Source organism: Desmodus rotundus, chromosome 12 (genome assembly GCF_022682495.2).
Source record: "Desmodus rotundus isolate HL8 chromosome 12, HLdesRot8A.1, whole genome shotgun sequence".
NCBI classification, from domain to species: Eukaryota; Metazoa; Chordata; class Mammalia; order Chiroptera; family Phyllostomidae; genus Desmodus; species Desmodus rotundus.
The window spans coordinates 33,744,805-33,769,566 of record NC_071398.1 but is presented as its reverse complement, the minus strand read 5'-3'; the positions used below and the strand labels follow the sequence as shown (position 1 = coordinate 33,769,566).

The 24,762-nt window shown below is 51.8% G+C and overlaps 3 protein-coding genes across 3 annotated transcripts; 2 read left to right on the top strand and 1 right to left on the bottom strand.

Moving 5' to 3' along the window:
• Positions 1–600: 600 nt before the first annotated feature.
• Positions 601–5,308, bottom strand: SBSN (suprabasin). Its single transcript, XM_045185479.2, has 5 exons — positions 4,707–5,308; positions 3,111–4,598; positions 1,464–1,529; positions 1,311–1,355; positions 601–772 (listed from the first exon to the last, which is right to left on the bottom strand). The coding sequence occupies exons 1-5, from the start codon at positions 5,241–5,243 to the stop codon at positions 749–751; spliced, it is 2,160 nt and encodes a 719-aa protein (XP_045041414.2). The 5' UTR covers positions 5,244–5,308; the 3' UTR covers positions 601–748.
• Positions 5,309–9,451: 4,143 nt separating this feature from the next.
• GAPDHS (glyceraldehyde-3-phosphate dehydrogenase, spermatogenic) lies at positions 9,452–20,604 on the top strand. Its single transcript, XM_053915227.1, has 11 exons — positions 9,452–9,518; positions 12,035–12,200; positions 13,011–13,107; positions 13,276–13,382; positions 17,624–17,714; positions 17,814–17,932; positions 18,335–18,416; positions 18,724–18,875; positions 19,037–19,199; positions 20,195–20,292; positions 20,384–20,604. The coding sequence occupies exons 1-11, from the start codon at positions 9,452–9,454 to the stop codon at positions 20,454–20,456; spliced, it is 1,215 nt and encodes a 404-aa protein (XP_053771202.1). The 3' UTR covers positions 20,457–20,604.
• A 244-nt stretch (positions 20,605–20,848) lies between these two features.
• TMEM147 (transmembrane protein 147) lies at positions 20,849–22,587 on the top strand. The gene is made up of 7 exons (XM_053915226.1): positions 20,849–20,987; positions 21,063–21,132; positions 21,602–21,661; positions 21,747–21,883; positions 22,021–22,105; positions 22,192–22,313; positions 22,397–22,587. The coding sequence occupies exons 1-7, from the start codon at positions 20,911–20,913 to the stop codon at positions 22,518–22,520; spliced, it is 675 nt and encodes a 224-aa protein (XP_053771201.1). The 5' UTR covers positions 20,849–20,910; the 3' UTR covers positions 22,521–22,587.
• Positions 22,588–24,762: the final 2,175 nt, after the last annotated feature.

The following is a 24,762-nucleotide window of genomic DNA, read 5'->3' as shown; positions in this document are numbered from 1 at the left end:
CTCTTTATTCAGTGATTCCCATAGCTACTGATGCCAAATAAGGAAAGACCCCTTTGTTTGCAGAATATTCCTTGTAGCCCTTAGGCTGTTTCTCCCACTAAATACTGATTATGTGACCTTGGTCATGTTTCTTAACCTGTGCAAGCCTCTATATGCTTCTCAATAACAGTACCTCTTACCTAATGGGTGGTTGGGAAGCTTCAGTGATGTCATGCATATAAAGTACTTGTCAGAGAGCCTAACAGGCCTAAATTGTATAATAAATCCAAGTGATCATTGTTAATCCTTTGGTGCAACATCCCCTAAATGAGGATGCTGCCCCATTTGGCTCCCCCTGGGTTCCTGCTCTCTCTCCCCTGGTGTCTCTGTCCCATCACTGGCCTGAGTGGCTTTCCCTGTGTGACACTCCTCCCAGTGCTCACCACCAACCTAATGAAACATGGTTTGTCCGGTAACTGCCTTCTCAGATCTGATTAGCCTGAAATCTCCAGTTTAACCCATCCTGTATATCACACCCCCAGATCCTTCAGCAAAAAAGCAAGAAAAGACAAGCCTCCCCCCCACAGCCCTCCTTAGGGAGAATGTGGACCATGATGAGAGTAGGTTGTGTCGTATTTATTCACAAATCTCAGTACCATTCCCTTAAGGGACTCCCAAAATCTACCCCAACCCCTATCCCCAGCTCCTTCAAGTCATTTCAGCTATGACAACAGGAACATCAGTCTGCTCAGCGAGGCCAGGCGTCAGTTTAGGGAATGATGTTGGTGACGCTCTGGAAGAGAGAAGGAGATAGGGAGTGAATGCAGGGTGTGCAGTCATGGAGGCACTGAAATCTCTGCCCTCACATCTCCCCACCCCCTGGGAAACAAGAGGGAGGCTGGTTGCCTTGGCCCAGGAATTGCCTATGTTCTGGGGAATATTGTAAAGAAGGTAGCACCTAGATTAAGAAAGAATAGGGAGCCAGGATTCATAGGGGAGATGATGAGGAGAGATGGTGGGCACGTGGAAGGGATGGTTTCAATCTCCCCTCTTTCCCTGGCTCATGGATATACACATGCCCCTGGAGGTCTTTTCTGCCAGCTTGTGTTTGCCTCTGTGGGAATTAAAAGTATCCAAAAGATGAAAGCAGGATGCAAAGGGCAAGGAGTAGATGAAGAAAGGGACAAGCAAAGCTGGAAAATGGGTTGGATGGTCTCTGAAAGGCTGAGAGTCTGTCTACAGTGAAATTGTCCATGAATAAGCAATGGGAAGGAGGGTGTACAAATATCTCCCAAGACAAAGCAGAGATCTGAAGCCATGTGGGCACTCACCCTCCACAGAGCTGGAAAGTTGATGAAGGGCTTGTTGACTGAAGCCTGAAATTCAAGGATGAGAGAGTCAGTACCCAGCATCCATCCCACCACCATCCTAGGAGGGCCTCCACTACCCCGCCTCCAAGTCCATGCTTTGCCTGGGAGACTTACTCCAGATGTTAATGTTGTGGTTGCGCCCCCTCCGTGATGGATGGTGGATCCGCCTGGATGACCGCCCTGTGGACAAAACCCAGACCATCATTACAACCCCTCAGCCCTTGAAGGTCTCCCAAATTTTTTCCCCAGTTACATGCTGCCCTCTAGGATGACTAACCTCCTACCCCCTCACTGTCCAGAAAGAAACCCAAAGGCTCTGTTACCATGGTAATTCTGTGGGAGATGGTAAGAAAAGCCAGGAAGGATATCTGTCCCTACTGACTAATCTTCCCCCAATTCTTTTATTTTATCTAATGAGATGCTCTTAATCATTGAGAAGAGGCCTGGCTAGAAAGGGAATCCAGAGGACCCATGCAAGTACCAGGACCACAGTTAACCTCAGCCCTGACCTCAACTCTACTCCTTCTACATACAGATGAGTCTGATCCCTAACTCGGGTTGATCCCAATCTTTAATCCTATCCCAGACACTCAGCAGTGCTGCAGCCTGGAGTCCTATCACAGACCTCCCTCTCCTGCCGTCTGTCTCAGAGCACTTTCCCCTTCATGTAAGTTTTCTACATAGTCCAGGGGTGTCAAACTCATTTTCACCAGGGGCCGCATCAGCCTCACGGTTGCCTTCAAAGGGCCGAAGTAATTTTAGTACTGTATAAATGTAACTACTCCTTAACAGTTAAGTGAGAGCTTGGCATTGCCACCAGGTAGAAACAAGGTGCTGCACCAGATAAAACAAGGTGGAGGGCCAGATTTGGCCTGTGGGCCTTGTGTTTGCCACCTGTGACATACTCCCTTCCTCCCCACCCACCATCCTGGGCTCACTGCCTGGCAGCCAATGTGGCTATGGGCTTTGAGGCCTGGGCCAGTCCTCAAGAGGGTGTCCCAGACTCATCATGGAGATTGAAGAGTAGAGAATTGAGGCAGGCAGGAGTCAGCCTTCTATAGCCACGCCCCCTCCTTGGTGCATGTTCAGCTGTGCATGGCGCTGCTTACTTCTTTTGCCCTCCAGTGTCTGTTCCCTCTACATCCTTCAGGAGACCTGCTCTGATGGGGCAATGTGCAGGAAGAGAAAGAGCCCAGACCTGAGGTTTGCCAAAGATGTGTGCTAGCCACATGAACTTGGCAAATCCCCTTAAACTTCACTGAGCTCAGGTGTCCTTATCTGAAAATTAGGGAGTCAACTCAACCTCCTTACCCTGACTACCTCATATTAAACAGAAAAGAGCTTATCTCTAAAGCTATTCCTCATGCTCACACTCTGTCTGATGTTCTGCATTTTCTCAGCACTCATTCTGCTCCCACTGTAATAGATCTTGGTTCAGCAACTGTTTCCTGTTCTCCAAGAGAGGCTTCATGTTCCTCCCTGTAGAACTCCTTAACTAGGAGGGCAGCTCCCTGAAAGTGGGGCTGGGTGACATTCATACTGTCTAGTATAAAGCTTTCAGATAAGATGGCTTGATCCATCTGACCAGCTAACCACCAGCTTCTTTGTAAAGAAGGGGAGGAAGAAGGAGAACATAATTATATAGCTGCCTAAGCTTCTTTCACCATGTGGAAGCTACCTGGGCTCCCCAAATATCTCAAGGGTTTAACCTCTCCCTCCCCCAACCCCCTTTTCCCCTTTTCCCCGCCCCTGTTCACCTACATTCAGCAGCTGGTTGGCCTCCTTGCCGTCTTGGTTGACCCCATTATGAACATTCTGCTGCAACCTGTCCACCTCCTTTCCAGCCTGGCCAGCAGCATGGTGGACACCTTGGCCAAGTTTCTCCGCTTCCTTTCCAGCCTGGCCAGCAGCGTGGTTGACCCCTTGGCCAAATTTCTCTGCCTCCTTCCCAGCCTGGTTGGCCCCATCGTAGAACCCTTGGACCACTTTGTCTGCCTCCTTTCCAGCCTGTTCAACAGCATGGTGAACTCCCTGGCCAAAATGCTCCTCCGCCTTCCCAGCCTGGTTGACTCCATTGTGGACCCCTTGAGCCACTTTGTCCCCCTCGTTCCCAGCCTGCCCTGCAGCATGGTAGACCCCCTGACCAAACTTCTCTGCCTCCTTCCAGGCCTCATTAACCCCATGGTGGACCCCGTGGCCAAACTGCTCCACCTCCTTCCCAGCCTGGCTGACCCCAGGATGCACTCCTTGGACGATTTTGTCTCCCTCTTTCCCAGCCTGCCCTGCGGCATAATGAACATCCTGACCAAACCTCCCCCACTCCTTCCCAGCTTGGTTGACTCCATTGTGGACCCCTTGAACCACTCTGTCCCCTTCTTTCCCAGCCTGCCCAGCAGCATGGTGGACCCCCTGGCCAAACTTCTCTGCTTCCTTCCAGGCCTCGTTAATGCCATGGTGAACCCCCTGGCCAAACTTTTCTGCCTCCTTCCCAGCCTGCCCAGCAGCATGGTCAACCCCCTGGCCAAACCTCCCCACCTCATTCCCAGCCTGCCCAGCAGCATGGTGGACCCCCTGGCCAAACTTCTCTGCCTCCTTCCAGGCCTCATTAACCCCATGGTGGACCCCATGGCCAAACTGCTCCACCTCCTTCCCAGCCTGGCTGACCCCAGGATGGACTCCTTGGACTATTTTGTCTCCCTCTTTCCCAGCCTGCCCTGCAGCATGGTGGACCCCCTGACCAAACTTCTCTGCTTCCTTCCAGGCCTCGTTAATGCCATGGTGAACCCCCTGGCCAAACTTTTCTGCCTCCTTCCCAGCCTGCCCAGCAGCATGGTGGAGCCCCTGGCCAAACCTCCCCACCTCGTTCCCAGCCTGCCCAGCAGCATGGTGGACCCCCTGGCCAAACCTCCCCACCTCGTTCCCAGCCTGCCCAGCAGCATGGTGGACCCCCTGGCCAAACCTCCCCGCCTCGTTCCCAGCCTGCCCAGCAGCATGGTGGACCCCCTGGCCAAACCTCCCCACCTCATTCCCAGCCTGCCCAGCAGCATGGTGGACCCCCTGGCCAAACCTCCCCACCTCGTTCCCAGCCTGCCCAGCAGCATGGTGGACCCCCTGGCCAAACTTCTCTGCTTCCTTCCAGGCCTCATTAATGCCATGGTGAACCCCCTGGCCAAACTTTTCTGCCTCCTTCCCAGCCTGCCCAGCAGCATGGTCAACCCCCTGGCCAAACCTCCCCACCTCATTCCCAGCCTGCCCAGCAGCATGGTGGAGCCCCTGGCCAAACTTCTCTGCTTCCTTCCAGGCCTCATTAATGCCATGGTGAACCCCCTGGCCAAACTTTTCTGCCTCCTTCCCAGCCTGCCCAGCAGCATGGTGAACCCCCTGGCCAAACCTCCCCGCCTCATTCCCAGCCTGCCCAGCAGCATGGTGGAGCCCCTGGCCAAACTTTCCTGCCTCACTTCCCGCCTGGTTGACCCCATGATGGACCCCCTGAATCACTTTGTCTGTCTCCTTCCCAACCTGTCCAGCAGCATTGTTCACGCCATGGATAAGCTTCTCTGCTTCCTTTCCTGCTTGTCCGACGCCATTGTTGATCCCATGGGCTACCTTGTCCAAGCCGTGGTTGAGCCCCTGGACGCCCTTGTCCAGCTCCTTGCCGGCCTGGCTCCCCATGTTGCTAAGTCCATTAAGAACTTTCTCCACTTCCCTTCCAGCTTGAGTGATTCCATTATTGATGCCTTCCAGGGCCTTGCCCACCTCTCTCTCTGCATTGCTCAGCCCTCGGTTGATACCTTCAATGACCTTCTCAAGGGGATCATCACTGGCTGCCCATCCAGGCAGGGCCCCCAATAGCAGTAGGAGGGAGCAGGAACTGACCAAACCAGCAAGATGCATATTGTTGGGAGGGTGGAGAGGATGCAGAGAGGAACCAGCGAAGCCAGGCTGCTATTTATCCTCTGCCTCCCTCCCTCTTCTCCACCCCTCATGACTCAGTTACCTCCGTGAGGCACTGACTTGGTCCCCAGTCATGGAGGTATTTCCCAGGGAGATTTGGGGTTGAGCAATGAAAAGGAGGAGGAAGAGAGGGTGAGTCATGAATGGAGAACACTAACATGGCATCTTTGCTCTTTGCCCAGCTCAGGCCCTCCACCCCAGAGCCTAGATGTCTGCCCTTCCAACCACCTCCGCTTTTCATTCCTCACCCACTAGCCAGGTCTCCTCTCTCCCAACCCCACCTCCAACCACCACCCCCCATCCCTAGTTCCTCAGCATCTTCACCCTCATGGGATCAAGGATCCAGATTCCCAGCACTGAGATTCTAGAAAGATGGGAGGTGTGGTCAGGGGAGGGGAGCACTTTCAGGGAGTTGAGGGAATCATCAGATCTTGTTCTTATTGTTCTTCTTGATTCCCCCACTGCTTAGAATGCTCCAGGCACATAGGATTTCTCCCTTATCCTCAAATACACCAAGCTCATTCTTTCCTCGTGACATTTGCACTTACTGTCCTCTGATATGCAGAATTCAGATCTTCACATGGCAGTTTCCTCGTCATCCTGCCTTTGGCTCAGATGTCACCTTCTCAAAAAACCTTCCCTGGCTGTCCCCAATTATACTCTGCAATATCCTTTGGTTTTTATAGCACTTACCACAACCCCAAATTACCTTTTTATTGTCTGTCTCACCTATAAGCTTATAAACGTCCAGAGGACAGGGCCTTTGTCTGTTGGTTACTGCTATATCCCCAATTTCTAGAACATTGCCTGGAGTTCAGTAAATATTTATAGATTGAGAAAAATGGATGGATTAGAAGAAGCCAAAGAAAAAGAAGCTAGGACTGGGCCTGAGTCTCAGAGTGCTAGGGGAAGGGTGTCTGGGTCCTCAGAGGGTACTGGGGGGAGAGTTGCAGATTTTCAGGCCAGGATCACATTCTCACCACAGAACCCTAGCCTCCTGCCTCCCAGCCCTTGGGCAAGGGCAGGGGGCTGATTGCCATGAGCTGGGACAGGACGCAGTGTCTCCTGAAAAGCCGGTTGAGGCAGCCATAGGGGAGGAGCTGAAGACCCAGAGCGATAGGAAACTGTCAGCCAGAACCTGGGCTGGGGGCCAGGATCTCATTCTTCCTGACCTTCTCTCCCTGGAGACTCATTAGTGCCCACCTGAAGCTCAGTATTGACATGGCAGCATGGGTTGGAGGGGGAAACAGCTGGGAGTTTGGCCTAGGTATAAAGAGGGGTATCAGGAGGTGGATGGTGGATCTGTGGCAGAATATCTATCTGGAGCTAGTTTAGAGGGAGGCACAGACCAGAAGGACAAGAACCAGTGGGCGGGTACAGTTGGGTACAGGGGCGAAAGATATTTGGGTTTTGGTGCCAAGGGGAGAGACTGGGAGAGGGGGTGGAAGTGGGATTGCTAGTGGGAAGGCCAGGCAGGAAAGAATGTGCAGGGTGTGAGCAAGTAGAGGTGGCAGAGTTATGTGTGTGGGCGCCAAGGTGTGGTGAGAATCTGCACGTGTTTTCAGGCTTTGCTCAAACAAGGACAACAAGGCCCACTCCCCTTGGAGGACTGAGTTCCACCTAGATCCTGGACACTTGGCTTTACCCAGAACCAGGCATCCCAGACCCAGAGGCCCAGGAGCTTCTGCCTTCTCTGGGCTCTGTCTGTAGAGGGTGACTAATTGTACCACCTCTCTACACTTCAGCTCATCAAATCTGTTTCCCAGTTTCATGCTCCAGGGACAAAGCCAAGTCCCTGGGCAACTTCAGGTGTGGCTTTTCTGCTCTGTCCAGTGCCTACATCAGGGAGTTTCCCATGCAGGGAGACTGCTGGGCGGGGAGTTCCAGAACCCTAATCCTCCCTGAGGTTGACAAGTGCAATTTCTCCATTTCTCTTCCCACCCTTCTCTGCCCCATCCTACCATATCTGTCAGCCTGTCCCCCTCCTTGGTGCTCCATTCCCAATGGCCACTGTTGGGTTCAGAACTTTGGCATCTTTCTCTGCAATGCTCTGCCATTCTCTGCTGGTTTTGGTAACAGTGGCTGTGCTGCTGTTCTCAAGGAGCTTTTAGTCATTGCACCATCACAGCTCCCCCAAAGCACTGCCAAGAAGTTTGCCATGAAGGTACCACAGTGTGCGTGCCAATCCATGGGGCCCCTGAGCACATGCCCTGTCCAAGAGCCTCTTTGGACAGGAGCTGCCATAGGCTTTCCAGCTCTGGTTAGGATCTGCAGCACTTCCTATAAACTGGCAAATATGCCCCTAATGCTTTGGCAGATTGTGCCATAAAATCAGGATCTGAATCAGTCTTGGGGAGGAGAAATCTTATCTCTTTGTTTCATGTTATTGTCCTACTCAGATTTGCCATTTCTTTTTGTACCAGTTTTGATCCTTTATATTCTTTAAGAAATATTTTAATTTCATCAAGCTTTTCATATTTATTATTGTAAAGTTATACAAAGTCAGTCCCTTTTAAGCTTTGGTTTTATTTGTGTGGTCTCCCGTCCTGATGATACATATAAAGTTTGTCCCCCTTTGTTTAATTACAATCTCTTTTTTGGTCTTGGTTGATTGAAATCTCTCCATCTATATGTACACCCAATTTAGTTTCAGTTCCACCTCTCCTAGGCCATCCAAGCAGGAAGGCCTCACCCTCACCCTGCCCCATGACAGGTGCTTAGCAAACTGAGTTCTCCTGGAGGTTTGGGGAAGAGGTTATGTCATTGTGCCCCTTCTTGCTTCCACACCTCTCTCTGGGATGGTGACTCCTTCCTGGCCCAAACCCCCACACCCCTAAATCTTGGTCACAGCTGTGTGTCAACTGGCCCAGCAGGTGAAAGAGCCTGCCTGTGCAAGCAAGCCCCCACTCCCAGTGCTTTAGGGGAAAGGAGCCATCTGTTCATTTGTTCCTCCTCAAATGTGTATGCAAGCTTTGTTTTGTGCCAGACACAGTTCTAGGTGCTAGAGGCCCAGTGGTGAATACAATTGTGGGAGAGACAGTGAACAAGTAAGTCATAAATAGATCATGACAAATTACAGGAAAAGCCACAAGAATGGGGTTCTATGAGAAGATGTGGCTTGAAGGTTAAGAGTGGGGATCACCCTGGCTGGTGTGGCTCAGTGAATTGAGTGCCGGCCTGCGAACCAAAGGTTCACAGGTTCGACTCCCAGTCAGGGCACATGCCTGGGTTGCAGGCCAGGTCCCCAGTAGGGGATGCAGAAGAGACAACTACACATTGATGTTTCTCTCCCTCTCTTTCTATCTCCCTTCCCCTCTGTCTAAAAGTAAATAAAATCTTTAAAAAAAAAAAGAGTGGGGATCAGAAGAAACCAGAGGAGGTGACATTTATTTATTCATTCTGGTATAATTTATTGAGTGCATACCTTTTAAGTGCCAAACATTCTTCTAATCAATGGGATAGAAAACTGATGAGTTAGACAAGCACTCTGCCCTGCCAGAGCCTGGTCTAGTGAGTATAGACAACTAGTAAGAAAACAAATGAATAAACAAGATGATTTTTGAGAGAGACATATGCTGTGAAGAAAATGAATAGAGTGTAACCCTGGAGTGGTTTTGCACATTAGAATATATAACCCAGGATGGAAAGTCAGACAAAGCTTTCTAAAAGGTGAGTACATTGAGGGGGTGAAGGTGATGGCAGGTAGTGACTGAGAAAGGAGAGAATATTAGATAGGGAGTCAGGAGGACCTCTTTTAAAGGGTAACACCTAGGGGAAACCAAAAGGCAGCCAGGTAAGGGAAGGCTTTGGCAGGGCTTCCAGGCATAAAGGAGCATTCAGGTAACTATGAGGGGTGAGGCGTGTGTCAAGGAACAGCATGGAGCCGGTGTGGAGAAAAGGCTTTGAGTATCAGTGCAAAAGGTTGGATTCCATTCCAGACACCAGCTGTGACCTCGGAATGGTGGTACACAGCATGCAGACTGCAGAGGCCTCACCGGGATATGCCCTTCACGCAGTCTCTATGACGTCACTGGACTGTGACGTCACAGCAGGAAGCTGGTGTCCCTAGACTTGGCGCCCCACATCCCGCATCGCAGTAACATCGCAGCAGGTCCGTGGGTGGCTAGGCCATGAAACCTTAAGAGGCCATGTCTAAACGCGACGTCGTCCTCACCAATGTCACCGTTGTCCAGCTGCTGCGACAGCCATGCCCCGGTGAGGGATGAGGCGGAGAGCCTCTGTGCACGTGGGGAGGGGTGGTCAGGGAGCAGCGCTTGCTGTGTCGAAGCCCCTTCCTTCCTTGAGAGTCTGAGAAGGAGGGGACAGGAGGCACAGGCTCTTCCATCCCGAGCCGCTTTCCTCCCACTCTCCAGCGCTCCCCACTCCTGTCGGCAACGTGAGTTTGCTGGCAAAGCGGTTTCTATAACGATGGTGGAAGTGATGGGGACCCCCACCCTGAAGGTGGGCCGTGAGCTTCTAGAGCATGGTGGAAGGATAGAAGCACGGGTGGGGCGCAGGCTGGAGCCAGGGTTTTGAGGGGCAACTCTGAGGACAGCCACCGGGGTTAAGCTCGGAGAGCTGGGTTTCACATTAAATGGACGCTTCTGTCGGCAAGGGCAGGAGAGCCGCTTGGGAGTTGGTGGGCTTCGTCCCTCCCTGTATTGCACGAACCGTGGACACCTGCGACCTGCCAGGGCTGTGCCAAGTGCTTTACAAGTGCGCTCAATGAAGCCTTTTCGGAGAGCAAACCACGGGTCTCTCACACCGGAATAGTAGAATTGGGACTCGGAGTCCCTGGCCAAAATCACCAGCCAGCCCTATCTTACTCAACCGGACGGGCACGGGCGCGCGCACACGCACACGCACACACCCACACCCACCACCACCAACAACCACCACCACCCCCCCCCCACCCCTAAAACTAGAGGAAGCAGGAACCTTGCTTCGGGAGGGCAACCCCCATTTCCTCCCACCCTGGTCACAGACGGCGGAAGAGGGGGCAGCTGGGAAGCTCCGCCCCATGGGGGTGGACATCCTGGGAGCTTAGGTGTGACTCCAGGGTTGGGGAGATCCTGCAAGATGCAGCAGCCAACAGGGTAAGGGCTATGGGCCCCTTCCTGCTCATTACTCACCCTGGGACCTCGGGCCTCAGTTTCCCCTCTTAAAGTGGGTTGTAGAGCATGCTTCACAGGATTCTGTAAGCCAATGCACGTGGAGCTCAGCACAGCACTTGGCCCATGGTGGAACCCAGGAAATGGGAGCCTCATTGTAACTGGGAGAGAGCACCTGTGCCTGTGTTTCAACTACCAAGTGGTGCTTCAATGATGAAGCTCCTCTCAGCTCCTCCTTCCCAGCGCAGAAGCTCTCCCAGTGTACCCCACCCTTAGAATGGAGGGAGGAGAGGGAAGGGAAAGGCTGAGGGGAGTTGGAAGAGGACCACCTGAGTTTTCTTTGAAAGTCAGAGTGGACTCATCCCTACTCTTAATCCAGACGGACAAATCTCCTCTTTTCGTGGTAGCAGAATCAGAACCCTAAGGAATGCAAACATCCTTAAGGTCACCAATAATCACAAGGTGCCTGCCACCAATAAACACGAATACTTCAGCCCAGCCTCAGGCCCCAAGGTCTGTGGCAGCCCAGAGCGGTCAGGAAGACAACAGGCCCGGTGGCTCCTGGCCCCTAGCCCCACCACCTTCCAGGTGCTTGTGATTCTACTGCCAAACGCAACTCCCACCTTCATCCTCTAGTCTCTCTTCAACCCCTTCTCTCTCCCTTTCCTCATGAATACTTACATCAGTCCTCCTCCCCTCTATTAAAATCAGCAACTACTCAGCCTTGAGATCTCACTGAGCCCTCACAGAAGCCCCCAAGTGGAGGGTCAGATGTGATGACAGGAAACAGGCCAGAGAGGTTCATTAACTTACCCAAGATGCAAGGTGGCTGAGCCAGGGCGGACAATCAGGCCTGACCCCCAGTATGAAACCCTCTGTCAGGCAGGCCCCTTGACTGCTGTTTCCACATCTCCCCTCCTCTCAAGACTTCACCTGCAGCTCAGGTAGCACACCTCCAAGCACAGGTGTTTTAACATGCAGTATGGGAATGGGAGTGTGTGTTTCGAGGTGAAAGCTGATAAAGGTCTCTATTTGTTCATGTTATGATACACCTGTATTTTGAGGATAAGAATCACCTGAAGTGCTTGTTTGGCAACACTTGGGCCTCAGAACAGACCTACTTCCCTAGGAGAGGCTTCCCAGATGATGCTTATCAGAATAGTTTGGGGACCACTGGGCTACATGAATTATCAGACCATTCAGGAAAATATCTTTGAAATACTAATGTACAATATGTGGAATGTTCCCAGACTCTTGTCATAAGCACTATATATATATTACCTCATATAATCCTAATAGTGTCCCTCTGAGAACTCTTAACTCCATCTGAGGAAACAGTCACAGTGTCACCCCCAAACAACTGTTAAAAATACATAGTACCCACTCAATTTGACTCTCCAGGAAAGGGGCCCTGGCACTGATATTTTAAAGCAAGCCCATCCCCTGCTAATTCTGTGGATCAGGTGGGTGTGGGAAACACTGGGCTAGATGGCTGGTCATTAGGGGCCAGAATCCAGGAACAGGTTCTGTGTGGGAAAAGTGGTTTATTCTCTTACTCTCTTATTAATTGCACTGTGATGGTGCAATTAATTGCTGCCCCCATTCCCCCACCTCGGACAGTGACCAGAGCACCACCCCGGCCAGCACCCAAAGTTGAGCCAGAGCCACAGCCACAGCCAGAGCCAGAGCCACAGCCAGAGCCACAGCCACAGCCTATCAAGGAGGAACCCCCACCTCCTCCACCTAAGGTTCCTGGGGTTCGGGAACTCACTGTTGGCATCAATGGGTGAGTCAGCCCTGGCCCCTGATCCCTTCCTGAAGCCTTAGGGCCCAGGCTTTCCTCTGATCACTAGCAGAATGGGGCATCTCCACATTTCTTACCATCAGTGTTTTTATTCTGTCCACTCCAGAGAAACAGGGAAAAGGTAGACAGGGCTCTGCCCCCTCAGTGTTCATATTGGGAAGACAATCAAATAAAGAACATTTGGTTTGGTGATGTGTGTATGAACAGTATTGGAGTATAGGAAGACTGGACAGTCCAGTGTTAGCCAGGGTGTCAGGGAAGACCTCTGGGAGGTGATACTGGAGTGAGGTCTGAGTGACAGCTGTGAAGCAAGCAATGGCTCTGGGGCACAGGTGGCAGCTCAGTGTGCAAAGGACAGGCAGTAATTCAGTGTGCTGGTGTGCAGCAAGCAAGGGAGAAGAGGAAGGAGTGAGGTGGAAAGCAGACAGAGGCCTGGTAGGCTATGGTTAGGAGTTTGGATCTGGCTTTCTGATACAGTATGGAAGTTTTCAGGACAAGAGATGTAATCTGGCCGGAAGTCCTACAAGATCCATCTAGCTACATGGCTAAGAATGGGGCAGAAGATGGGTGAGGAAGCAGGTAAATCAATTAAGAGGCTAGCGAGGTCATCTAAACAAGATGATAGTATCCCACATAGGGCTGACTACCTTCTTCCCCCAGATTGAGGAGTCCCACCAGTGTCCCACCCAGTCTCCTTGAGGAGCCTTCTGTTACCCTCTTCTCTCTCATCCCCTCCTCTGCCTGCTTGCCAAGGATTCTGAAGACAATCCCATAACACTTGTCCCTGGACAGGTTTGGACGCATCGGTCGCCTGGTGCTGCGTGCCTGCATGGAGAAAGGCGTTAAGGTGGTGGCAGTGAATGATCCATTCATTGACCCAGAACACATGGTGAGCAGCAGGCAGAGGGTAGGACTGGGGTGGAGAGGGGGTTTAAGGGTGCTCTCTAGAAGGCTCCCAGCTGCAAGGTGGAACCTTCACCAAAGCAAGGACTCCTCAGGAATGCCCACTTCCCCACCCCCGCGACCCGAAGACAAGCAGCCACTCTGTCTCCCACAGGTGTACATGTTTAAGTATGACTCCACCCATGGCCGATACAAGGGGACTGTGGAATACAAGAGTGGACGGCTGGTCGTGGATAACCAGGAGATCAGTGTCTTCCAGTGGTAAGGGCAGCTGTCTGAGGCATGCCTGCAACATATTAGTGAGGGCATGTAAAGATGACATTAGTGGAGGTGTTGTAAAGAATGGCCTTCCAGCCTCTCACGTAGGGTTCATAACCCCACAGACTGTGTGCGCATACCTCTTGGTGTGGATATGGGGTCTCAGAGATGTCCCTGATGCTAAAATGGTAGATGGAAAGATGCCCCACTGTACTCAAGAATTACTTTTTATTTAATGCACATTTGCAAGTTTTCTCACAGGCAAACCAATTCAACATGTCTAAAACTCACCTCTTGATTTTCCTTCAACTCCCAAACTTATTCATCTCCCTTCACAGGGAACAGCATCACCATCTAGCAACCACTTCTACTTAGTTCCTACACAGCAGCCACAGAGACCTTTTTAAAACATCAACTGGACCAAATTAGTCCCCTACTTAAACCCTCCCATCACCCCACAAATAAAATCCCACCTCCGGATAGGGCCCCACAAGCACTATGAGCCCCTTGCCTTAGCCATCTCGTAACCTCAGCCACACTGTCCATCCACCTCTTGGGACCCTGATCCAGCACCTCTATACTTTTTTATATATATTTATTGATTATGCTATTACAGTTGTCCCATTCCCCTCCCTCACTGCATTCACTCCATCCTGCCCACCCCCTCCCCCCCACATTCCCCCCCTATAGTTCATGTCCATGGGTCATACTTGTAAGTTCTTTGGCTTCTACATTTCCTACACTATTCTTACCCTCCCCCTGTCTATTTTCCACCTATCATTTATGCTATTTATTCTCTGTACCTTCCCCCCCCACACTCCCCTATTGACAACCCTCCATGTGATCTCCATCTCTATGGTTCTGTTCCTGTTCTAGTTGTTTGCTTAGTTTGCTTTTGTTTTTGTTTTAGGTGTGGTTGTTAATAACTGTGAATTTGCTGTCATTTTTACTGTTCATATTTTTTATCTTCTTTTTCTTAGAAAAGTCCCTTTAACATTTCATATAATAAGGGCTTGGTGATGATGAACTTCTTTAACTTGACCTTATCTGAGAAGCACTTGATCTGCCCTTCCATTCTAAATGATAGCTTTGCTGGATAGAGCAATCTTGGATGTAGGCCCTTGCCTTTCATGACTTGGAATACTTCTTGCCAGCCCCTTCGTGCCTGTAAGGTCTCTTTGGAGGAATCAGCTGACAGCCTTATGGGAAGTCCTTTGTAGGTAACTGTGTTCTTTTCTCTTGCTGCTTTGAAGATTCTCTCCTTCTGTTTAATCTTAGGTAATGTAATTATGATGTGCCTTGGTGTGTTCCTCCTTGAGGTCAGTTTCTTTGGGACTCTCTGAGCTTCCTGGACTTCCTGGAAGTCTGTTTCCTTTGCCAGATTAGGGAAGTTCTCCTTCATTATTTGTTCAAATAAGTTTTCAGATTTTTTGTTCTTCCTCTTCTCCTTCTGGCACCCCTATAATTCGGATATTGGAACATTTCAAGATGTCCTGGAGGTTCCTAAGCCTCTCCTCATTTTTTTTGAATTCTTGTTTCTTCATTCTTTTCTGGTTGGATGTTTCTTTCTTCCTTCTGGAGCACACTGTTGATTTGAGTCCCAGTTTCCTTCGCATCACTATTGGTTCCCTGTACATTTTCCTTTGTTTCTCTTAGCATAGCCTTCATTTTTTCATCTAGTTCTCGACCAAATTCAACCAATTCTGTGAGCATCCTGATTACCAGTGTTTTGAACTGTACATCTGATAGGTTGGCTATCTGTTCGCTGCTTAGTTGAATTATTTCTGGAGCTTTGATCTGTTCTTTCACTTGGGCCATTTTTCTTTTTCTTGGCGCGCCTGTTAGTTACTTAAAGGGGCAGAGCCTTAGGTGTTCCGGGAGGCGGGGTAATGCTGGTCACTGTGCTGTGACACTGTGTGGGGGGAGGGGCCAAGAGGGAGCAATGGCGCCTGCTCCACTCTCCACTGGATTTCAGTCACTCCCTCCACTACCCACAATCAAACTGGGCCCCTCTGGTGCTGGTTCCTGAGTGGGTGGGCTTGTGCACACTCTAGGCCCCTGTGGGTCTCCCCAACGACCTCTCCTGTGAGGCTGGGAGTTTCTCCTGCTGCCGCCCCAACTCCCACTTTCAATCAGAGGTTTGAGGCTTTATTTCCCTGTGCTGGAGCCCTGGGTTGCGTGGTCTGCTTTGCTCCCCACCATTCATCCAGGTTTATCTATGCGCGAATGTGGGGCCGCAGGGTGCTACCCACAGCTCTGCCTGCCCTGTTCTCCGCCACTCTGAGTCCGGCCCTCTCGGTTTATCTGTGCGTGAATGTAGGGCCACAGGGTCTGCTAGTGGTCAGACTGCCTGCCCCGTTCGTCCCACACTCTGCCAGTGTCAGTCACCAGTCTCGGTCCTGCCATGGCAACGTGAGTCCTCTCCGCCCCGGCTTCCCGTCTCCGCCCCTCCTACTGGTCTAGATGAAAGTTTATTTTTTTATCTCTTGGTGTCGGACTTCCTTGCTGTTCGATTTTCTGCCAGTTCTGGTTGTGCGAGGAGGCACAGTGTGTCTACCTACGCCTCCATTTTGGTTCTCCTCAGCACCTCTATACTTAAGCAATGCTTCTCATACCCATTTCACATAGTTCCCACTAATATTAATTTTCCTCCTTCATTTAAAGATATGTTCAGAATTGGTAAGTCAAAAGCAATATTAGATGTTTAATATGCTTCAAATACATATATTTCCAAGATATAAAAAAACTAAAAATATATAAAATGGGAAACAGTAAACCTACTTTATATTTCTTTTTTTCAAATGCATGTAGCTAGTTTAATTTTTTTTCACTTTTTTTCACATTTTCTTACTGTTGTTCAAGTATCGTTATCTCCATTTTCCACCCACCACTCCCCCACCCCAGCCATCCCCACTCTTGATCCTACCCCCCTTTGGCTTCATATTTCTAAGTAAATTGTTAGCCACTGTTGGCCCTGATTTTATATACACTTGTGCTTGCATACTCACAAACCTTCCCAGTGCTCCTCCCAGCAGTTCCACTCAGCCCCTCTCCTTTTTTTTTGCTGGGGAGGTGAATGCTAAGGACGGGCAAGGAAGGTTTGAGGTGAGATGGTCAGGGTTGGGTACAGGGAGTGGGAGGGGGGTGGAGATGGGGACTGGAGCATCAGTGAGAATGGGAGAGGCTGTTTGACCCAAGTTTGAAATCATACCCAAAACAATTCCAGCACAGAGGTCATTACTCAGACATACCATGTCCTTTCCTTCCTCAGTCTGGGCACCATCATCCCTGCCACTTGCAGCATTCTCCCCCTCAACATGCACTCTTACTCGGGTGCTGCCTTCTCAGGTCACTGCAATGGTTGTTCCCCGCTCCACCCTGCTCTCCATCACTGCACTGTCCATGTTCTCCAGGCACAAAAGCAATCTTGCTTTTGTGTGTACTTTACCCTGCTCCACCCTTTCTAGTCAGGTGACCTTGGGCAAGAGAATTGAACTTCTTTGAACCTGTTTCCTCATGTAACTGATGGGGATGATGATCATGCCCACCACATTCATAGTGGGTAGCACAGCCAAAGTTAGTAAGTGTGTGGAGAACACTGGGAAGGGCATTTTCCTACAAGGCCACAGCCTCCTTGCAGAAAGAGCTGTTAGTTTGTGTCATCACTGCTGTTTTGGCACCTACAGTGCAGGCTTCAGTTACACCCCCTACCCCCATTGCTCCCAGGATATAGTGCCTGTGTTCAGGGACTTGCCAGCCTCTGGCAGTAGGCTCCCTATTGCAGAAGCTGAGTGGTAAAGACAAGAGAAGCAAGAAGGGCCATAGTGAGGTTGCCAGGGCAGGGAACCAGAAGCAGTGGGGCGGGCCTTGGCCTTCTGGGGTCTGCATTCTAGATAGCTTATGTAGAAAGGGCCTGACCTGGTTGGCAGTAGTCAGGGATGGTCCCCTAAGGGCAAGGAGTGAGTGAACCCTGAGTAGGGGAGGTGGGAGCTTGTACACACCCAGGCATAGCAGAGGTGGGGCAGTCAAGAAAAATGGCCCACAAAGGGGGTTTGGGGTGAAAGGCAAGACCAGCAGGGTCAAATCCATCTGGGACAGCTAGGTGTATGTGGGGTGGGGAGAACAGATAGCTGCAGGCCAGGTGGGAAGGTGTCCGATCAGCCTTTCAAACCATAAAGGCCATGGACTCTGATGGCCAAGACCATGCAAGGGAGATTCACGCACGGTACTGCACCTCTCCACAGCAAGCAGCCGAGAGATATCCCCTGGAAGTCTGTTGGGAGCCCCTTTGTGGTGGAGTCCACAGGCGTGTACCTGTCCTTAGAGGAAGCTTCTGTAAGTAGGGGAGAGGTGCCCAGGGCTGGCCAGGGTGGGGGTGACACTCAAAAGCACCTTATGAATTCATGACACCACTGCTCCTTCCTCCTTCCCTAGAACCACATTGCAGCAGGTGCCTCACGTGTGGTCATCTCTGCACCCTCACCAGATGCACCTATGTTTGTCATGGGGGTGAATGAAAAGGACTATAACCCTGGCTCCATGAAAATTGTCAGGTAAGGGGCAGCAACATCCTGAAGTGTGTGGGTGGTACCCAGGACATGCCAGCCTGTGATGAGGAGGGATCAGAATCAGGCTCAGCCTCCCCAGCCCCACCCCCACTGGTATTCCTTTCACATCTATCTGCTTCTCCTCCCCAAAGTCTTAACAGCCACCATGTTCACCTTGCCCTAAAACTGTTAGAAATACATGACTTCTGGAGAACATGTTTGGGGAGCTTCCCCCAGCTGCACCTCCAGTGCCTCCTTTAGTCTGAAGGCATCCCCAATGATCCCCCTCATCCCCATCCTGACTCTTCACAAAACTAAGCCTATGAGCGTATCCCCAAAGTGAGGTAAGGGTGGTAGGGTGGCTCTGACCCTCATCTCACAGTGCCCTTGCACACTGGGCTGTTTCAGTAATGCATCCTGCACCACCAACTGCCTGGCCCCCCTCGCCAAGGTCATTCATGAGCGATTTGGGATTGTGGAAGGACTGATGGTGAGTTGAGGGCTGGGGAAGGATGGATGGCAGGGAAATGCTACCTCTTCCTCTTAGGACTTGCTTAGTGTGTGAAGTTACCAGGAAGAGACAGGTTTCAACAGGAAAGTCCCACCAGTGGTGAAGTCTCTTAAAATACTGTGTAACTCACATGCAAGGCTGGACCCTGGCCTGCAGGTATCCCTCCTGTGGTCTGTGGTGGTGGCCTCACCAACCTCCACACCTGGTTCATCACCCCAGGCCTAGAAAAAAGAGGTATAGGAGCTTAGGAGCAGGAAGGCCTCACCTCAATCCCCTTCTCCTCAAGACCACAGTTCATTCCTACACGGCCACCCAGAAGACAGTGGACGGGCCATCAAAGAAGGCCTGGCGAGATGGACGGGGAGCCCATCAGAACATCATCCCAGCCTCCACAGGGGCTGCCAAGGCTGTGGGAAAAGTCATACCAGACCTCAAAGGGTATGAGGGCAAAAAGCTGCAACCAGAAACGGGGGCATACCTTGGGAGGACCAAAGTGGCTCCAGTCCTTGAGGTGTTTAATGAGGGGAAGGTGGAGGTGAGGGGAGATGAACGGAGAATACCCTGGGTTCTGATTCCCACTCCAATGTGGGATTCTCCAGGAAGCTGACAGGAATGGCATTCCGAGTGCCAACACCAGACGTATCTGTCGTGGACCTGACTTGCCGCCTTGCCAAGCCTACCCCATACTCAGCCATCAAGGACGCCATAAGAGCAGCAGCCAGGGGGCCCATGGCTGGTATCCTTGCCTACACAGAGGATGAGGTAGGGATTGAAGAGAGGAGACCCTGGGAGGAACCCTCTGGGGAGCAAGCACGCCTCCCCACTTGCCAAGGAGCTGCTCATAATGTTCAAGATAGGAACTGCAGGGCTGGGAAGATCAGATCTCCTGACTCAGAATCTTTGCACTTGGTGCACGTTTGGTCTCGAAAGCTTTTCCCCCAGGTGGCTATATATCTATCCTCACCTCCTCCAAGTCTTTACTTCAGCCTTCCCCCTCAGCAAGATGTTCTTTTCATGGCCCTGTTCTTCACCTGAAATTTCATTTCATACTCACAGTTGATCCTGCTAGCACATGCATTCCAGGAAGGTAAGGATTTGGGGACTATCTTTTTTCACTTCCATAGCTCCAGGCATCTTCCCAGAACCTGGGACACAGCAGATGCTCAATACATGCTTCATGAACAAGACAACAGATCCCATTTTTCAACACTTGCTCAGGGCAGGCCATGGACAGGTGCCTTCCCTGTAAGGAACAGATGTCACTGTCCCTTTGCTCCCAGTAGTGTCATTTCTGGTGCTGTCTCCTTGTTTTAGCTCCTGCAGATCCACCCTCACACAGCCACCAGGACTTCTTGTTCTAACAAAATCAAATCACATCACCCCCCACTGCTGAAAACCTTCCTGTGGCTTTCTAACACACCAGGGCCAGAACCTTCAGAGCCTCTGTGCTGGAGCTCCTTCCACATCAGATACTGCTGGCCTTAGAGGAAGCTGAGGAGTCCTTAAGAGGAGTTGGCCAGACCCTCCTAGGGATCCTCACTCAGGAGCCTCCTTGCCAGGCCATTCCAAGTGTCTGCATTTCCAGGAAATATTTATTGATGCAGCGTCAGGGTGTTTCATATCCAGAGCCTGGCCACAGTAGGAGTCCATCAAATATAGTAGATGAAAGGATGGCCAATATGCCTGAGTCAGAACCTGGACTCCTAGAGGTCCTTGCTCTACGGCCCACACTTAACCTTCAAAACTCCTACACCCAGGTTGTCTCTACGGATTTTCTCGGAAATACCCACTCCTCCATCTTCGATGCTAAAGCCGGCATCGCGCTCAACGACAACTTCGTGAAACTGATTTCATGGTAAGGGGGAAGGAGTCTGAGAACTTGGGAGGCAACTAGGGGTAATGGGGAGGGATTCCCCTGACCCCCCTCCCCCCTTCCCTCTCCCCAGGTATGACAACGAATACGGCTATAGTCACCGGGTGGTGGACCTCCTCTGTTACATGTTTAGCCGAGACAAGTGAAGTAGGACAGCCCCTCCTCTGTTTCCCTGTACTCCCGGTCCAGAACTTCTACCTCCCGTTCCCGGCCTCGGGTCCCCAGGGGAAGCAAGGCGCCCTGGGCAAGGGACCCGCGCCGCTGGGCCACCAGTGAAATAAAAACAGCTGCTCACAGCTGCGCCCCGTGTCTCTGCGCCGTTCACCGCGGGGGTTCGGCGCGCTTTCCCTCCGGCTATAGCCACTCACTCACCCGTTGCCTCGGCTCGGCGCCGACTCGCGGCAGTGGGGCCGGCCCGCGCTGGTTCCGACGGCCTCGCTCAGTGCCCGGACAGCGCTCTCGACGTCAGCGCGCCAGCGCCGTGGACTCCGCTCCCAGAAGGCCGCGCGGGCCGCGGCGGAGACGGAGGCGCTGGGTGCGGGCCGGGGCGCCAGGCGGGCGAGGTAGAGACCCGCGCTCCGCCGGGCTCGGGGCGGCGCCATGACCTTGTTTCACTTCGGGAACTGCTTCGCCCTGGCCTACTTCCCCTACTTCATCACCTACAAGTGCAGCGGCCTGTGAGTGCGGGGCGGCCGCGGGGCGAGGGGGGGGGGGCGCGGGCCCGGACGAGCCCTCACCGCCGGCTCCTACAGGTCTGAGTACAATGCCTTCTGGAAGTGTGTCCAAGCTGGCGTCACCTACCTCTTCGTGCAGCTGTGCAAGGTAAGGACGCCCGGAGCCGCGCATCTAGCCCCCAGGCTCTCCAGACCCAGGGCTCCACCCTGCTCCAATCCCGCTGTGTGGGATGGTCCTCAGCACTACACATAGAAGGTGAACTTTGGGAGGTTGGAACCTGAGGAGAGGCCTCCAAGCAACTTTTGCGTCGCTATTTTTGTAAAGTTGAGAAAATTCAATTGTATAGTTAAGAGGGGTTTTGTATGGTTAAGAACTGCTAACCACCACAATGACTGCAAATGCCCAGGCATCTCCAGGTCTGACCGTGATCCCCTCTGATCACCACAGAGAAACTTCCAGGTCACTACCCTTCATCTCCCCTGGTCCTGTACTCTTGCCCTCATCTGGTGGTTCCTCTCCACATGGGAAGCCTGGAACCATGTACACACAAAGTTCCCACAAAACCCCCTTAGTTTATCCCCCTCACCTTGAGGTGATCTCTGTTTTGTGTTCTCAGATGTTGTTCCTGGCCACTTTCTTTCCCACCTGGGAAGGCGGCATCTATGACTTCATTGGGGTGAGTGGGGCAAGGAAGGGGGAAGGGGTGCAGAGGCGAGGCCCCCTGGCACCTGTGCTTATGCAAGCTTCAACCTGACCCACAGGAGTTCATGAAGGCCAGCGTGGATGTGGCAGACCTAGTAGGCCTAAACCTTGTCATGTCCCGGAATGCCGGCAAAGGGGAGTACAAGATCATGGTTGCTGCCCTGGGCTGGGCCACTGCGGAACTCATTATGTCCCGGTGTGTGCAGCAGCCTGGAGCCCAGATTCCTAAGAAAGGACACCTGGGTTTCAGGGAGGTTCTGTAGGGTGGGGGCTCAGATTCTGGGTGCTGAGGGTTTCTGGGTACTGGGTAACCCTTCCGTTTGCCTTCTTCAGTTGCATCCCCCTCTGGGTTGGAGCCCGGGGCATTGAGTTTGACTGGAAATACATCCAGATGAGCATTGACTCCAACATCAGTCTGGTACGCAGTCCCACTCTCCTGTACACGACTTTTTGCTGGTGGCACTACTCCTGAAGGCCTGGCCCTGACTTCCTGCCTCCCTTCAGGTCCATTACATCGTCGCATCTGCCCAGGTGTGGATGATAACTCGCTACGACCTGTACCACACTTTCCGGCCAGCTGTCCTCCTGCTGATGTTCCTCAGTGTCTATAAGACCTTTGTCATGGAGTGAGCTGGATGGGGTTCGAGGCTGGGTTCAAATGGGGATGGGTTATCTTTTTTCCTTCTTTCATTGTAATATTTCCCCACAGGACCTTCGTCCACCTCTGTTCCCTGGGCAGCTGGATGGCACTTCTGGCCCGAGCAGTAGTGACGGGGCTGCTGGCCCTCAGCACCCTTGCCTTGTATGTCGCCGTTGTCAACGTGCATTCCTAGGCTTGGTGTCCCATATACCTTTTCCTTGTCTCCAGGTTTTGGTGAAGTAAACAGTATTTGGAAAGTTGTTTCCGCCTACATCTCTCGCCAGAACTGTATACCAATATCATGTTCACCTGCATCCTAGAGTCCCTTGTTCTGGCTTTGGAGCCAGGTGGACAGGCTAGGAAAGTAGCTGGCCCTGATTTGTCCAGTGTTCCTGGAGCAGTTCTTCAGCTCCTTTTTTTCCCAGAGTAGACCGAGGGCTTGACGTATATAATCTTTGAGCAGTGGCAAATCAGAGAACAGGTGATAGGGAGCCAGCATTCAAGAGAGGATCCGTGGGGACTTTTCACAGCCTTAATCTGGCCCTCTCCCACATGGACCCTTCCCTAGCTAGTCACCTCCTAGACACCTGTCCCTAATCTCCTTTGATCCATCCTTTATATCACAGCCCAGGGGATCTCTCTGAAACCCCAGTCTTACTAATTCACTTTCCTTACAACCATCTAGGGCTCCCTATTGCACACTGGCCCTTGGGGCAGACATCTGTAATTCTGAGTTCCTCAGTGCTTTGACCTTAGTTCTGTGGCCTTCAGATCAAATCCTGGCCTGAGAATTCTTACGGTGGAGTTCAGAGACAGCAGCAGCCAAATAGAGCATTTGAGCCCTTCAATTTGGATATTGTCCTGGAAGCCACCCTCCCCACCCTAATCCTTCCTTGGTCCAGTGGGGTCAGCTCCCTCCACCATTTCCTCCCCCTCCCTGAGAAGGATGTCAGAAGCAGAGCTTTGAATGTCATGTTTATGCTCCTCCTCGATGCAAGTCCTGCTGGCTGAGGAAAGTGCTCACTGGCCCTGGTATTCCCAGTGGTATCCCCCAGGGTGTGGGATAGGGCAGTTGCCCCCTGCCTCACTCTGTCAGACTGTGGAGGCCCTGCCATAATGTAATTTAACCCTGGGCCTAGGAAAGCACCATGCACAGCTCTGTTCAGCTCCACTATGACAGTCTTGGTGTTTTCAGAGGGAACATATAACTACCATCTAGCCTCATCCCCTCCCCACCCCCACCCCCTTGCTCATAGTCAAGACAGGGTCCACAGGTGTCTTGGGAGAGGAGTGTAGAAGTGACTGATTGGTTACCTTGACTTTGACTTGAAAAGGGATTACAGCGGGCCCTCTCTGAGCCCAGGTGGGTGGATGTGTAATGGAGTTACTTTCTCCCATATTTCTATTCCATACACCACCTAGCTCTCGACTCTTACTGGAACAAGTGAAGTTTGCAGAAATTACTGAACAACTTTGCTGAACAGGAACTCTGACCCAGGCCCCCTGCTGGTGGCTGGCTGCCTGTGAGCTAATCCCAGCTTTCATGGAATACAGACAGACCAGAGTGGTTGGGGGAGGTTGGGGGGCAGAGGGGAGCTCAGGCCAGAGAGATCAGGACTGTGATGGGTGAAACCTGATTGGAGTGGTAGGACTGACGAGCTAAACTACATTTATTAGGGCTGTGATGGTAAAACACGGGGCTGTGGTGGCCCAGAGGAGCCAGCTGACAGACTGAGGAGCAGGCTGGGCTCCCTGGAAGAGAAGTTCATGAGCTGAGACCTGAAAAATGAGTTAGTGGTCAAAGAGGAGAAAAGCAGATGTCAAGGCCTGAGGTCTTAAAGTCATGATCTTCCCTTTCCAGCCAAATGTAACTGGTTGGAACTAGTTCAAGGGGACTTGTGAGACAGAAGTCAGCAGAGGCCAAATGCCAGAAGGCTCTGAGGGTTGGGTGAGGAGTTAACCAGGGGCAGTGGGGAGCCATGGAGAGTTCTAGGTAGGGGGTACACAGGGTCAGATTTGGCTCTGGGAAGATCACTGTGGCCACCATGGGTTGGGAGACAGACTGGAAGACCAGGACAAGGATGACAAGTAGGAAGAGAGGCTATGAGCAAATTAGAGGTGGTGGTGACCAATAGGCTGTGTATTTTTTCCCATGAGGTGAGGGGGTTGGGGAGATGACAGGTGCAGAAGGACTGAAAAGCCCTGATGACTCATCACATTTTCCAGGATGAAGGAACCCACTGATGGGATAGTGTGTAGGAGCAGGTTCGAAGGGTGATGCAGAGGCCAGCATGGGTACCCTCAGACATGCCTGCTGAGGCTGGAGACAGATGTAGGTATCACTGCAGAGACAAAACAGAGGGACAGGGAGTACTGTGGTGAAGAGGGAGAAGCCAAGGGCCCAGCCAGAGAGACTCTTTAAGGAAAAGGGAAGA

What these genes read in the sequence shown, in the direction of transcription:
- SBSN (XM_045185479.2), bottom strand. Translation starts at nt 5,243, where the DNA reads ATGCATCTTGCTGGTTTGGTCAGTTCCTGCTCCCTCCTACTGCTATTG. An exon ending in CCACAACATTAACATCTGGA is followed by an intron (nt 1,356 to 1,463) that starts GTAAGTCTCCCA and finishes CTTGAATTTCAG; the next exon opens with GCTTCAGTCAACAAGCCCTT. An exon ending in ACTTTCCAGCTCTGTGGAGG is followed by an intron (nt 773 to 1,310) that starts GTGAGTGCCCAC and finishes TCTCTCTTCCAG; the next exon opens with AGCGTCACCAACATCATTCC.
- TMEM147 (XM_053915226.1), top strand. Translation starts at nt 20,911, where the DNA reads ATGACCTTGTTTCACTTCGGGAACTGCTTCGCCCTGGCCTACTTCCCC. An exon ending in ACCTACAAGTGCAGCGGCCT is followed by an intron (nt 20,988 to 21,062) that starts GTGAGTGCGGGG and finishes CGGCTCCTACAG; the next exon opens with GTCTGAGTACAATGCCTTCT. An exon ending in TATAAGACCTTTGTCATGGA is followed by an intron (nt 22,314 to 22,396) that starts GTGAGCTGGATG and finishes ATTTCCCCACAG; the next exon opens with GACCTTCGTCCACCTCTGTT.
- GAPDHS (XM_053915227.1), top strand. Translation starts at nt 9,452, where the DNA reads ATGTCTAAACGCGACGTCGTCCTCACCAATGTCACCGTTGTCCAGCTG. An exon ending in TCATTGACCCAGAACACATG is followed by an intron (nt 13,108 to 13,275) that starts GTGAGCAGCAGG and finishes TGTCTCCCACAG; the next exon opens with GTGTACATGTTTAAGTATGA. An exon ending in GGATTGTGGAAGGACTGATG is followed by an intron (nt 18,417 to 18,723) that starts GTGAGTTGAGGG and finishes CTTCTCCTCAAG; the next exon opens with ACCACAGTTCATTCCTACAC.